Source organism: Pteropus medius, unplaced genomic scaffold, assembly GCF_902729225.1.
Source record: "Pteropus medius unplaced genomic scaffold, Ma_sr-lr_union100, whole genome shotgun sequence".
In the NCBI taxonomy this organism is placed as follows: Eukaryota; Metazoa; Chordata; class Mammalia; order Chiroptera; family Pteropodidae; genus Pteropus; species Pteropus medius.
Genome location: NW_024350923.1, coordinates 3,445,069 through 3,458,052, shown reverse-complemented (window position 1 = coordinate 3,458,052; position 12,984 = coordinate 3,445,069). Strand labels below are relative to the sequence as shown.

At 58.1% G+C, this 12,984-nt stretch overlaps 1 protein-coding gene across 2 annotated transcripts; it reads right to left on the bottom strand.

Annotated features, from left to right (window-relative positions):
• Positions 1-2,110: 2,110 nt before the first annotated feature.
• Positions 2,111-12,975, bottom strand: MRPL21 (mitochondrial ribosomal protein L21). 2 transcript variants are annotated; one of them, XM_039840621.1, is made up of 7 exons: positions 12,832-12,975; positions 9,506-9,560; positions 7,528-7,613; positions 6,687-6,850; positions 4,977-5,029; positions 4,493-4,596; positions 2,111-2,224 (listed from the first exon to the last, which is right to left on the bottom strand). In XM_039840621.1, the coding sequence occupies exons 1-7, from the start codon at positions 12,929-12,931 to the stop codon at positions 2,160-2,162; spliced, it is 627 nt and encodes a 208-aa protein (XP_039696555.1). In that variant the 5' UTR covers positions 12,932-12,975; the 3' UTR covers positions 2,111-2,159. The 2 variants fall into 2 exon arrangements, with proteins under 2 accessions (XP_039696555.1, XP_039696556.1); XM_039840622.1 differs by lacking the exon at positions 12,832-12,975 and adding an exon at positions 12,676-12,767.
• Positions 12,976-12,984: the final 9 nt, after the last annotated feature.

Below are 12,984 nucleotides of genomic sequence, written 5' to 3'. Positions count from 1 at the left end.
TGATGAGAAGCTAGTCCGGCTGTGTTCTGCCTTAAGTGTACATGTCACCCAACCTGCCACTTTACGCTTCCCCTTTGGCACACTACCGAAGACCCTGCTGTCGCCATGGGCGGCCGCCCCGCCCGGGGGTGCTGGTGCTGCAAGAACAGGCTGCACCCCAGGTCTCACTTCTGCCCAGGCACCCCTGACCCCAAGGCCCACTTCTCAGACCTGGTGCGGAAGCAGCAAAAGCGGATGAGCCCCTGCTCTGGGGCCACACGGTGCCAGCGATCATCGTCACATCCGAGGGCAGTGCCACCCCTTCCCGGTGTCCACACCAAGCAGCTGTCCTGTGCCCAGTGGACAGACCCGGACAGGTACATGGGGGCCTTTGGAAAGCCCCAGGGCACAGTGGCCAGGTCCACGCTGGCCACGTCGTCATGTCCATTGACGCCAAGCTGCAGAGCAAGGAGCCTGTGACTGAGGGTCTTCGCAGGGCCAAGTTCAAGTCCCCTGCCTTTCCTTGCCCCAAACCCAGGCACCCTGACTCCTTTTTCTTCCACGGATCATGTGGGCAAGAGGTAGGGCTTTGCTAAGCTCGTCGCGGAGGAGTTTGAGGACGTGGTGGCTGAACATCGGCTCCCCCCAAACGGCTGTGGGGGCGAACCCCGCCCTGATCGTGGCCCCCGGGACACATGGTGGCCGCACTCACGAGTCTTGGTCCAGGTCGCACGCTGCTTGCTGGGGCTGGGCCTGGGGTTCACGGCCAGGTCTGGCTCGGCAGCCCCCAAGCTGTGCTGCTGACTGCAGCGGACTTCTCCGAATCTGCTCGGTATTCCGAGCGTCCGGACGTAGTGAGCGAAGGGACACAGAAGGCGGTTCCCGTCTCGAATGTTTTACCAACTGCACGTGGAACAAACGGCCACAGGAGACAGTGTGAGGCTGGCGTCACTCAGAGGTCTGGGTGCGCTGGGGCTTGAGGGACATCATTACAAACCCCCAGTTGGGGGGCATCAGATGGGGTGGGGCACCCCACGTTCTGAGGTTGGGTCCCACCACCCCTCCCACCCCAGCATCAGGGCAGCCGCAGCCAACGCGTCAGCTCCAGGACCTCGGAGAGCAGCAGGACTGCGCCCTCTGCTGCACACAGGGGGCGTGACAGGGCGGGAGGGCCCAGCGGGGCCAGCATCCCTCCTGGGTGCCTGGCAACCTGGGGGAGAGAGCAGGGAGAAGCCGGCAGCCTTGGGGGCAGTGCTGTCTTCATTTTCTGATTTCCACCTCACAGAGATGACTCCCAAGAGACCCTCGAAGGAATCTCACTGTAGAAAGTACTGGAGTTTGATAACAGGCTTCGCTGTGATACTTGAAGCCTTGACTATTCCCTAAGAAGGTGACCCTGCCTGTCAATGACGCGGAACCCTGGCCGGGGTGGCTGCGCCCCCTCCTCCCCTGCATTCCCCCCCCCGCCGCTCCCTGGGCACTCAGGCTCCGGGCCCGCCCTCCTTCTCCGGGTGAGCTGCCCGCCTGACCGCCCCGAGCGGACCTGGGCGGCCTCGACCACTGTGGCCCAGTGGCTGCTTTCAGGACCGAGTTCACACGTCCCCACTGCCTCCGCGGCCTCCCAGCACTTGCTGTCAAGCCCCATGACCCCACGCCGCCCTCCCGGGCTCCGAGTGCCCCTGGCCGGAGTGCCACCCCCTGCACTGACCCTCCTTTCCTGCTGGACCAAGCGGAGCAGAAGGACAGAGCAGGGTCTGGGCCCAGACTGCCTGGTTTGAGCCAGCGAATTGCTCCAGACAGGTTGACTGGATTACTCGGAGGTGGAATTCGCTCATGTTTTTGTGCATCTCGCCCAGAAGTGGAATCTAGACCACGTCTCTCCCGGCGTCAGCTCCGGGGATGCCGGCCGGCCCTGCCTTCTGCGGTGGGGGGTGGCGGGGGGCCAAGCCCAGCAGCCCATCTTCCGCACTAAGCTCTGGCCGTGGGAGGGCCGTGTGCGACTTTGCTCCGGCTCCCGGCCTCCCTGGCCCGGGCGGCCGCTGCTAACGGAGGATAAGCTCAGACACGGCGCTCAGGCCAGAGCAATCCCCAGCGGGCACTCGGCGTGTTGCCATGGCACGCAGACGCAGTCTTCATGGAAAGTGGAGTTTATTTGCGCATTTCTGTACACGGCTCCAGGGTCAGCTCAGACACGGAGCGATCTCGACACTGTTTATCCGGAGGACGGTCTGCGGGGCCACGATAACTGGGGGAGAGACGGGACGTGGTCACAGGCTGACTGCAAATTCTGACCCAGCTAACGGGCTACTGCGAGATCCCGCCGCTGGCCGCCCGCTCTCTCCACAGGGGCTCTGCCTCGCACCAGCCCTCCCTGGACGGCACTGGTACCCCGGCAATGCCCCACGTGGCCCCCGCCAGCCACGTGCGGTGAACACTGTGGTGTGTGCCAGGCCCACTTGCTCCATGAGCCCCCGCAGAAGCTGCAGTGCCCGGAGGCCTGGTGGCCAGGACAGCCCTTGCCGTGGCCCCAGCCCTCTTCCCCAGTGCCCGCTGAGACCCTGGGCTGTGGCGGTGAACAGCCCCATCGGGCCGACCACGAGGCTTCCGGCCTGGGTCTAGGTGAGGGCAGCATCACCATCTCAGCTATACCTGAGTCACCCCCACTGTCGGCAGTGTGGCCAGCAGTTACTGCTGTGACCGAGGATCGGGGGCGACACCCATTTTGGAGAGGATTTTATAGCCTGCAGGGTTCCAGCCTGGAGGAGCCCTGCCTCATGGGGACTGTGACACCCAGTGGAAGCCCCTGGAGGACGGCCCCTTCCTGCTGTGGACTGACTGGGCAATGCTGGTGGCCACAGACTGGAACGAAGACGGTAACGCGTGGGGGGAGGAGGCGGGGCCGTGCCCCTCCGGCTCGGAGGCGGGACGTGGCCAGTGGCGGCCGGACTGAGGCTCGCCTGGGGCTCCCTGCCTTTCATCCCGTCTGCCTGCTGCCCTCTGGCCCTCTGTCCTGGATGCGTGGAGGCTGGGCCCCACCCCCGGGAGCTGGGAAGGGAGGTGCAGACCTGTCCTCACTCACCTTCCTGACCCCGCCCACCAAGGGTCCTGTCTTCTCCAGCTGCCTATTTCCTCAGCTCTTCTGAGGCCCGGACCAAAATGCCGCCGATGAAGCTAACGGCCGCGGCCGGCCCCGCCGAGCCCTCCTACGCTTGCTCTGGCTGTCCTTCCTCCCTACGTGGCTTAGGACATGTCGTCCAGCACGTGTTAGTGACTGTCTCGTCCTCTCATCCCCTGTGGCACTTGCAGACCCAGCATCTGAGCAGCACCCTGGCTGAGCCGCCTGCCCCCCCACTTCTGACCTCCCCCCTCCCCGCCTCCAGCCCCTCCTCTCCTTCCAGAAGACCCCTGGCTCCCTGCCCACCTCAGTGAAGCCACGGACACTCGCTGCTGCCCTTGTTACCAACTCTTTCCGCCCAGACGCAGGCCTGTCCCCGCCCCCCAGGGCCGGGATGGGGGGGCCACCGTCTGAGGCCTCCTCGCTCCGTCCACCAGCATCCAGCCACCTCTGGCCTCTCCCTTCTCTGACAAGCAGCGCAGCCCTGGCCACCTCCGGTGCTCCTCCTCCCAGGCCTGGAAGACCCCCAGACTGCCCTGTCCTCCAGGCTCCAGAAGGCGGCCCTCCTCCACTTAAAAGGGACCGGCCACCTCCTGGCCCATCCCTGACCTCAGGCCCTTCCTGCCAGCCTCTTCCACCACCCCCACGGCCGCTGTGCTCGCTGTCCGGGCCTCACGCCCAGCGCAGTTTTCTCTCTCGAGGGTTTGATGCAGCGCAGGGGACACGAGAGCACGCAGAGCAGACACGTGCGCGCCAGCCGACGGGACGAGGAGCCCGCGAGCCGGCCCGGCACGCCTGCCCCCATGCCTTTCACCAGTGCCCGGCCGTGTGTGTAGGTAGGTATGTGTGTATGTGTGTGCAAGTGTAACTGGTGAGTGTCGCAGTCGCGTCTTGCTATGTGAATGATGCGTGTGGTGGCGAGTGTGTCTGAGGAAATCACGTGTGTGTGAGTGCGCAAGTGTGTGCGTGCGTGAGTGTGCATGTGAGCGTGTGTGTGCGTGAGTGTGAGTGCACGCGGACAGGTCTGTGCGCCCAGCAGTGTGGGCTGAGTCCGCTTGCCTTTAGGTTCCGTGCGGTGGTGTCACCCTATGCCCACTCCAGGACCGGCCCCCTGCTGGCCAGGGAGTGGCCCGTGTGTGGACAGAGTACCTCCCCCCGTTCCCGTCCATCTCTGGGGTGGACGTGCGAGCTGCTTCTGGTATTTTCCAGCATGAACGAAGAGGCTATGGCTGTCCTGTCCGTGTCTCACGAAGCATGCCATGTGGCGACCGGCCGAGCCCCGGGTGTGGTGCGGGACCCAGGGGACCGGGTGTTGGTCCGACTGCCCGGCGGCAGGACGCAGGGTCGCGCCCAGAGCCGGAAGGGACCGCAGGGCCAGCCCCGCCGTCTCCAACTTACTTTTTTTCTTCTTGTAGTTTTTCCTTTTCTTAAATTTCATGTTGACTCTTGGCCACGATTCTGTCTTTTCAATGACTGTGGCTTCTACTCGAACGAGATCCTTTCTGATAGGGAAGAGAAGAAACGACATGCCTTCCTGACCATTTTCCAGTTTTCCTAATCCTGTGTGTCGGCCTTCCCAAAATGAAGTTTTACTTTCTTTCGTGTTGATTGTAATACGCCCTCCCTATAGATATTTTGACTATAGCTCGAAGGAACATGATAAGGAACAGAAGTCTGACCCCGGTCCTCACAGGGCCACCTCGGAATGGATCAGGAATAGAGCCAGGTTTTGGTCTGGGTGTCCTCCACACGGGGACACTCAACATCCACCATTATAAAGTGTGAGCCTGCCGTGTGTGGCGTTGGTTGATACTAGTGTGGCCCCTGCCTGGCCTCGCTGCCCGGGACCCCAGACAAAGCCCCGCCTCTGAGAGCACATTACCCGAGAAGTGGCTTGCCAAGCAACGTGAAGTTGTCAGCCCCGACCAGCAGAACCTGAAAGATGAGATGGGCACATGAGCGGCAAGCGATGCAGATGTTGCAAACAACAGGTAGTGACGCTGGACGGTGAGAACAGCGCTGGTTACAAGCTGCGACACAGACTCGATCTGCCATCTCGCTAATTACTCCCTTAACGTGAAACAAACTTTAAAGGGCTCAAAGTGCTGTCTTGCAGAAATGCCCGGGCTGTCGGAGGCAGGATGGGTAAGATTGATTATCTGGTGTGCTGGTCACACGTCAACGTAGGCGTGTTGACCTCCGATGAAAACAGTGGCTTTTCATTATAAAAAGAAACTTCCTCTTGAAGTGTAACGTACATGGGGGAAAATGCACCCATCAGACCATAGTGTCTTTTGAAGCGGGTCACAGATGGCTACGATGGCGAGAGGTCAGGTCTATGTGATGACCGCAACGTTCCCTACAGCCGGGCCACCGTTTTCGGTCTGGCAGAAACTGTGGCACTCAGTGTGGCCACAGATGAAGACGCCTTTGCATACCAAGTGCGACGGAGTTTTTTAGATGTTAGAAGAGTGCCTTGAATTTTGTTGGCAAGAAAAAAAGGCAATCATACTAAACTTACAGGCCTAGGGACAAAGCACGTTTGTAACGCCAGGGGACCACGTGCATTAGGTGATGACAAGCAATAAATGGACTGCTTAAGAGTTACTTTCAGCGTGAGATGTTCTCTGCTCCTGGACTTCCTAAGTCACAAAAAACAATCTGCATTAGACGGGGCTTCCTGTACTGTTTGTCACTGAGAAAAATTTTAAAACAATGTCTTTTAGGAAATCTTCACATACACATGCACCCACACTCCTGCACACACACTGCTGCGGTCCCTCGTTTATTCTGGATGTTCAGAAGTGAATGTGCTCTTGTTCACGAGCTCATGACAGAGCCCCTGACGTCATCATGAGGAGACCCGCTGGAGGCTGACGTCCTACATGGCTAACCAGCCCCGCTCTGAGCCAAGTACACAGTTGTGTTCAGACCGCAGGCTGGGAGAGGACCGTTTCAGGAACAGCGCTAACACGCAAAAACTCCACACAGAGGAGGAGTTTTAACTTATAAAATCACATGCGTCACGCTACATCACGTATCCCAGAAAAACAGATGGACACCTCGAAGACAACAAACAGTGAAACCAAAGGGCAGACGTGCCTCTAAGCAGACAGGGCAAGCCGTGTGTGGCGGTCAGAGAGATGACTGTGGGCAGGACAGTGTCCCTGGACCTGCCCTCACCGCTTACACGTAGCAACGGCCGGCAAGTCTGACGTCAGAGCCGCGTTCCGGCTGAAACTCAACTTTTCCCGCATAAACATGGACTCAAAACACTCTTTACATCCTCGGCTGGGGCTTTTATTATCTCTGCGGCCGAATATTTTTCTGTAGGAATCGGTGAGATGTGAGGTGACCGATGGACACGTGCACCTCTCCTCAGAGAACCGTGGGGACTGTCCCTGTGCGCAGTGACCCTACTGAGTCGGGGGCTGTCCTCGAGGCGGCCGGCCCGCTGTGCCACTCACTCTCCCGCCCCCCGGCCCCTGCGCGGTCACCTCCGACGTGAGGAAACCTCCCCAGTGACGACCCGGGGATCGGGGACCACACGGTTGGTGACTGAGTCCCCGGACACACGAAGAAACAGCCTCACCTTCTCCAACCGAATCCTCTCTCCACATGCGACGTCTAATGCATTTTCGATTAAAATCAGGTCTTCGGCGGTCACCTTCCACTGGTGGCTGGCAAAGTGCACCACAGCAAAGAGCCGGCCGTGCTGGCCCGTGGCGATCAGCTCGTTCACCTTCTGCACGACCTCTGTGGGGCGGAGAGGCCAGACGGGGCACGGGGCGGTCAGGCGGCCACACGTCCCTCGCTGGGCAGCGGGCCAGCCTTGAGAAGCGGGGGCCGTTCTGCACACAGGGGAACCCAGAACGACACCCCGTGGGCCTAGGCCCCCTGCATGCCCCCTCACGTCGCGACCCCCTCCTTCTGGACTATTTTTGTCTGGACAGTGTCACTGGGGCTGGGGACAGGGAGGACACACCCAGTCCAGGCGGAAGCCTGCGGCCCATGTGTCTCGCACGTCCCCTTAAACCCAGATAACCCCAGGCATTGGTCTGGGTCTCCAGCTTTTTGGGGAAACTCAGGACCCTGCAAGCCCTCATGGTGACAGTGTCCATGGCGACTGCAGGCCGACGGCTTCTCCGCTGGTTGTCACGCACACTGCATTCTGCTCTTCCACCTGGGGAGAAGTCTCTCCCTGAATCAGGTGGCCCGAGCGCCCCTTCCCTAGCCTGCATCACCTGCTCGAATACGGCAGGTGGTCGAGGGGCATCAGCCAAATGCACGAGGGCTTTCGACTCTGGTGCGAAGTGGCAAAAGCGAGCGTGAGCGTTCACACCGAGGCACGCGAAGCCCGCGTTCTGCGGCCGGGTGACGGCCCGTGGGGGCGGGTGACGGCCCGTGGGTGTCTGGTCTCCTCGGCCGCTTACCTGCGTGGTGTCTGGTCTCCTCGGCCGGGTCTGGCAGAACGACTTCTGGCCAAGGCGGTGAACTCAGGGATGTTTTGGGGACATAGCTGTGGTAAAAGTCATTTTGCACACGCGTCACACGTGTGCGAAGGCAGTTCAAAATCTTAAGAAATGGCTGTACGCAAAATGTAAGGACACGGACCTCCCACGTTACTCGTTCCCATTCCCGTCTCGGGTGCTGGCGGGGGCAGCTCCCTTACGGTCGAAGCGAGCTCTGTGCCCATGATCTCAGGAGGCTGGTGTTGGGAGGGGCGAGCCTGCTGCTGGTGCCACGTGACTCAGGGCAATGGTGGCGCTGGTTCCCCGGTGCAGACCCACCCTGAGGCATGACGCTGAGGACAGCCCCAGAATGGCCACATGTTCTGAGGAACAATGGCTGATGCTTCAGTAATCAAAACGGGAATCCTAAGCATTCTTTTCCCGAAGAACTGTCCCTGGAATAACTGTGGGTCCTGGGCTGGTGGCCTACCCAAGGGGGATGCTGGGTCACAACCCTGGCTCTGCCGACGACAAGGACATGACCTTGGCAAGGATTTAATGACTCTGGGTCCCGGTTCCTTTCACTGAGGAAGTGGGAACAGAAGCACCTGCCCTCAGGGCTGTGGCAGGATCGGAAGGGGTCATGTGTCCAGCAGGACTCGGCAGAGTGGGGGCGCGGTCGGCTCAGCGCCCTGGGGCAGCAGCGCCCCCACCGCCATTCTGTCCTGTGCCACGGTCATCTGTCCGCCTCCGCCCACCTGGGGGCGCCAAGCTCAGTGTGGCCAGTCTTCTCCATGCAGTAACTCTCTGCCCTCCGCTTGGCCTGGTGTAGAGTGGGGTGGCTGGCGGGAGGGGCAAAGAAGGGGAACCTGGGCTCCCCTCAAAAGGAGGCAGAGGGGTCCTAACTTTCTGATCTATTTCTGCCTTGAATTCCAGAAGTCCACAAACGGGGGAGATGTTGGTAGAGTCCAAATAGAATTTTTCAGAACAGTTTTTAAGCTTTCATTGCTGTTTGCCACCAGAAAGTGACATTTTCTGCCTTGTTCACTGGCCCTGGGAACGTGCCCGACAATCTGGGAACCGGGTGGAGGCTTCCCACATTGAGTCGATGCGCCAGAATATTAAATGGCGCCGAGCTCATCCCCACGCATCTGGACCCTGGGATGTGGCAGACCCCGGGTCCCCCGAAAAGAACAAAGGCGAGAAAGCCAGAACCGGTGGTAGGCAGAACCTTCCACAGAGGATGCACGGAAAAAAGCCAAATGAACTAAAACACCCACTTATGATTTCCCTCTGCATCTTGACTCAGGGTTTCGACGTGCCCTTTGAGAAACAAAGACCCCCATCCGCTCCTGCCACGGGGACCCTGGTGCTGCAGCCGCCGCATGCTGGGTGCTCTAACCCGTGTGGGGTGCAGTCCTGGGCTCCCTAAGTGCAGACCTTTGCTCGCTTCTCATGGGGCCGCCCTGACTGGCGCTCCAGTCCCACCTTGCCAGAGAGGAAGGACGCAGAGCCCCGAGTCAGGGCCCGGCTGCTGGCTGCAGGGTGGGGGCAGGGCCCTGCTCCACTGTGACCGCCACCCCGTTCCCCGTTCCGCTCCCGTCGACCAGGTGACTCTGTCAAACTGACCTTCTGTAGTCACAGTAACGTTTTTTCCCTAAGTATGAGCTTCTAATACATTCCATAGCTTCTCCTTAGAGGTTCTGATCCCGCCTGCCTTCCCAGTTAGAAGTCTGTTTGGAGCTGAAACGTTCCCTTAATAAAATACAGCTACGTAAGGCCTCGGAATATCTCGCTCTTTGAAGTTCTGTCTATGTTTATGTCAAGGGTCTGAGAAAGACTATCAAAAAAGTTCAGAGAAAACATAAATATTCCCGAAAACTCAAAAGGCTGAAGTTTTAGAAAGACAGTCCTACCAACGACAGGCAGAGAGTGTCCGGAACCCGCGTTCGGATCTTACCTTTGTGGCAATGGACGGCTCTGCGATCCGGACCCGCGAGCAGACCACAGGGAGGCTGAGGGGTAAGGGACACACCGGCGGTTACTACAGCGAAACGCGCCCCGCCCCACGGTGCCGAACGCACAGCTGGAGCCGGCATGGGATTAACCCGCATCGCAACTTGGCCACAGAAAATCTAAGTCAACGAAGCTGAAAGAATGTCACTTATCGTCACTGGTTATTGCTGTCGGCATGGAGATTCGTTTGTCACACCATCTCAAACGGCCTATCCCCGATTCGCCACCCGCGAGCACGGTCCTCGACCAGCAGACTCTCGTGCCCAGGTGTGGGGACAGCTTTGGAGATGGTGCGCAGAGTCCGCCTTCTGGTATTCTCGGCCCCGTGCTGTCCCCCCACATGGAGTGGGTTTCTGTGACCAACGGCACGTCGGAGGTCAGGGTGGGAAAGAACGCAGAGGCCTGAGGAGAGGACCCGGTGCCTGCTGCGACGGCCCAGGCGGGCGAGCCTGCCAGCCGGACCGCGGCGCGGCTGCAGTCCTGAGGTGACGCGGCCCCTGCCGATGGCCTGACCGCGCCCTAACGGGACCCGGAACCAGAACCACCCAGCTAAGCTGCTCCTGTATTCTGACCGTCACGCACGCTGGGAGGTAATAAACGTTCGTTATCTTAAGCTGCTCCTTTTTGAGGTACTTTGTCATGCAGCGGCAGACACTAACCCACCAGGTGACAACAGCACTCACGGTCTACTGAGGAGAGAAGGGCTCAGAAACAAGACACACAGTGCCTACGGGCTTAGGGGCTGAAAGCAGACGGCGGATTTCTCAGTAACTATCACTAATATTTTTTAGTTGACCTATAATTTATCCACCATAAAGTTCACCCTTTCAAAGCTCTCCCAGGAGCACCTGCTCCTGTTTCCGGTCTCCTCGACTGGCTTCTCTCTTTCACCTTGCTGTGCCTGAGGTTTACGTCTTGAATCTCCTCACCTCTATCTATCTCCAGTGACTGCTTCTAGTCGAGTGGACTTAAACGTGGACTATACACTGGTGACTCCCAAGTTTACACCTGCAGCCTGGACTTGGGAATCTACCTGTCTATGTGCCAACACCACCTGCATGTCTAACAGGCATCTCAAAACCTAAGAAAGGCCCCTGACCTCCCACCCTCCTCCCCAACTCACATGTGGCAATCTCGTCCCTCCAGTTGCTCAGGCCACAGAGGTTGAACCTTCTCTCTCACACCCCTCAGCCGACCTATCAGCCAGTCCACTCGGCTCTCTCCTCCGAGATCCAGCTCTAACTCTCCAATCATCCCAGCTACCAGCGCCTCCTGCCTGGGTCATGATGAACACCGTGCTCCCCCTCATGCCTCCTTTCTCTGCACGCTGAGCAGCTAGAGTGATCTTGTTACCGATTTGCCAAAACTCTCCAAGAACTTCTCATTTCGTTCTGAGAAATGGCAACGGCCCTGACGGGCCTGCAGGGCAGCGGGCAGCATGGTCCCGTCTCTCCGAGCCCACCTTGCACACGCTTCCCCTTGCTCACTCTGACCCGCCACTCTGCTTCCCTGCTATTCCTGGAACACGCCAGGCACGCACATGCCTAGGAGCCCGTGCCTCGATGGCTCTTCCCGAACCCCTCCTGCCCTTCGGGTATCCCACCCGCAAGACTGAGTCCCTCATCTCTTCTGCCTCTCCTCCACCAAACAACAGCTCGGTGGAGAGGCCTTTCTCGATCATCCTACTTGAAATTGAACCCCTCTCTCCCAACTCATGCTTTATTATTCTTCGCAAGGCTTACCAGCTTCTAACATACATCTTTTGCTCATTTTTAAAAAGCGCCTGTCTCTCTGCTCACTCCCTCTCCCATTAGAATGCTAGCTAACTCCGCGAAAAGCAGGCGTTATTGTTGTATGTTTACTATTGATGAATCCCCACCTTGGACCAGTGTTTGACACATAATAGGTGCTCAATAAATGGCAAAAGAATGAATGACATCTGCTCAGTCATTTGATGAAGCTGCTGTTGGAATTTCCTGTGCCTGGGAACTCAGCATCCTTCTTGGGAGCCGTTAAAAGATCAGTTAGAAAGTTTCTGCACCTGATCTGCTTTCCTGTAACTCTCGCCTATGGTCTTAGCTTAGCCCTGGCTGTGACAAGGAACAAAGGTGCTCCCTCCTGTGCCGCAGGATCATCCTTTATGTCTGTGATGACCGTGTGTCCTTCCACCCTGTTGCTTTCACTCACTCTCCAAGGTCCCACCAGCTCACCATTTTGGTCATTTTCTCTGTTCTCACTACACTTATCTGTGTTCCTCTCTTTAAAAGTTTGAGTCTGGAATTGAACACGGTATCCTCGAGGTGGTTTTGTCAGTAGAACAGAAGAAGTCCCACTGCTTTTGTAAAAACTTCCCTGCCTACTTAAACCTACGTTTTATTATGGAAAGTGTCAAGCATACAAAACTAAAGAGAATAGCATAGTGAGCCCTGAGTCCTCAAGGGTCCCTCCCCAGATTCAACAGTTATCAATTCACGACCGATTCTGTTTGATTTACGCTGCCTCTGGCCCGACTGTGCACTTATTTTAAAGCAAATCAGACACTGTTTTATCAATAAAGGTGTCAGGATATTTCTGTAAAAAGACCAGGATTCGTTAATAACAACAAAACATGACTACGACCCTATCACAGTGTCTAAAAAAGAGAAAATTCTTTAATACCGTCAAATATCCACTTGGCCCAACTTAAAAACAAACAGAAACACTCGTGCACACAAACACACACTCTAACCATTTTCAGGCATAAACTGACAGTGTTTTTAATGAAAATAACCTTTTTTGAGCCTCAAAATAACCCAGTGTCTAAAATAACAGCTGTTTCTTTTGTTGAACGGGTTAAGATTCCGCAAGGCCGCCCATCGTCATTTTCCGGATGAGGACGATGAGGCTCGGAGGGCGGCTGGACGTCTGGGGGGCTTAGTAAAGCACGGGTTTCTGTGCAGGTGGCAGCTGTCTGCATCCCTCCTCTCCCATTTCCCCGTTCTGTGACCCTGGGCAAGTCACCTAACCTCTCTGGGCCTCGGTTTGCTCCCCTAGTAACGCAGGGCCTATAGCAAAGTTGAAGAACTGTCATCAGTATTTAAGCTACTAACGAAAAGAACCAGAATCTGAACCCACGTTTCCCTGACTCCAAAGCCGGTGCTACGTTCACAACATCAAAAAAGGCGCTCAGCACCGAAGGCATCGCGTCGGACACAGACACATGCGGCCAGGGCAGCGGGGGGCACCGCTCGCCCCACTTCCTCCCTTCACCCCGCGGCGCCCGGGTCTCACCCGCTCCCGGCCACGATGGCCTCAGGAGGCTGCGGCTGCACGCGGACACCAGCCGCCCGAAGGTGACTGGCAGAGCCGAGGCCGCCACGGCCGCCGCCATCTTCCCTCAGTCGCGGCCGGAAGCGGAAGGGGAAGCGGCGCGAGCCTGGTGCG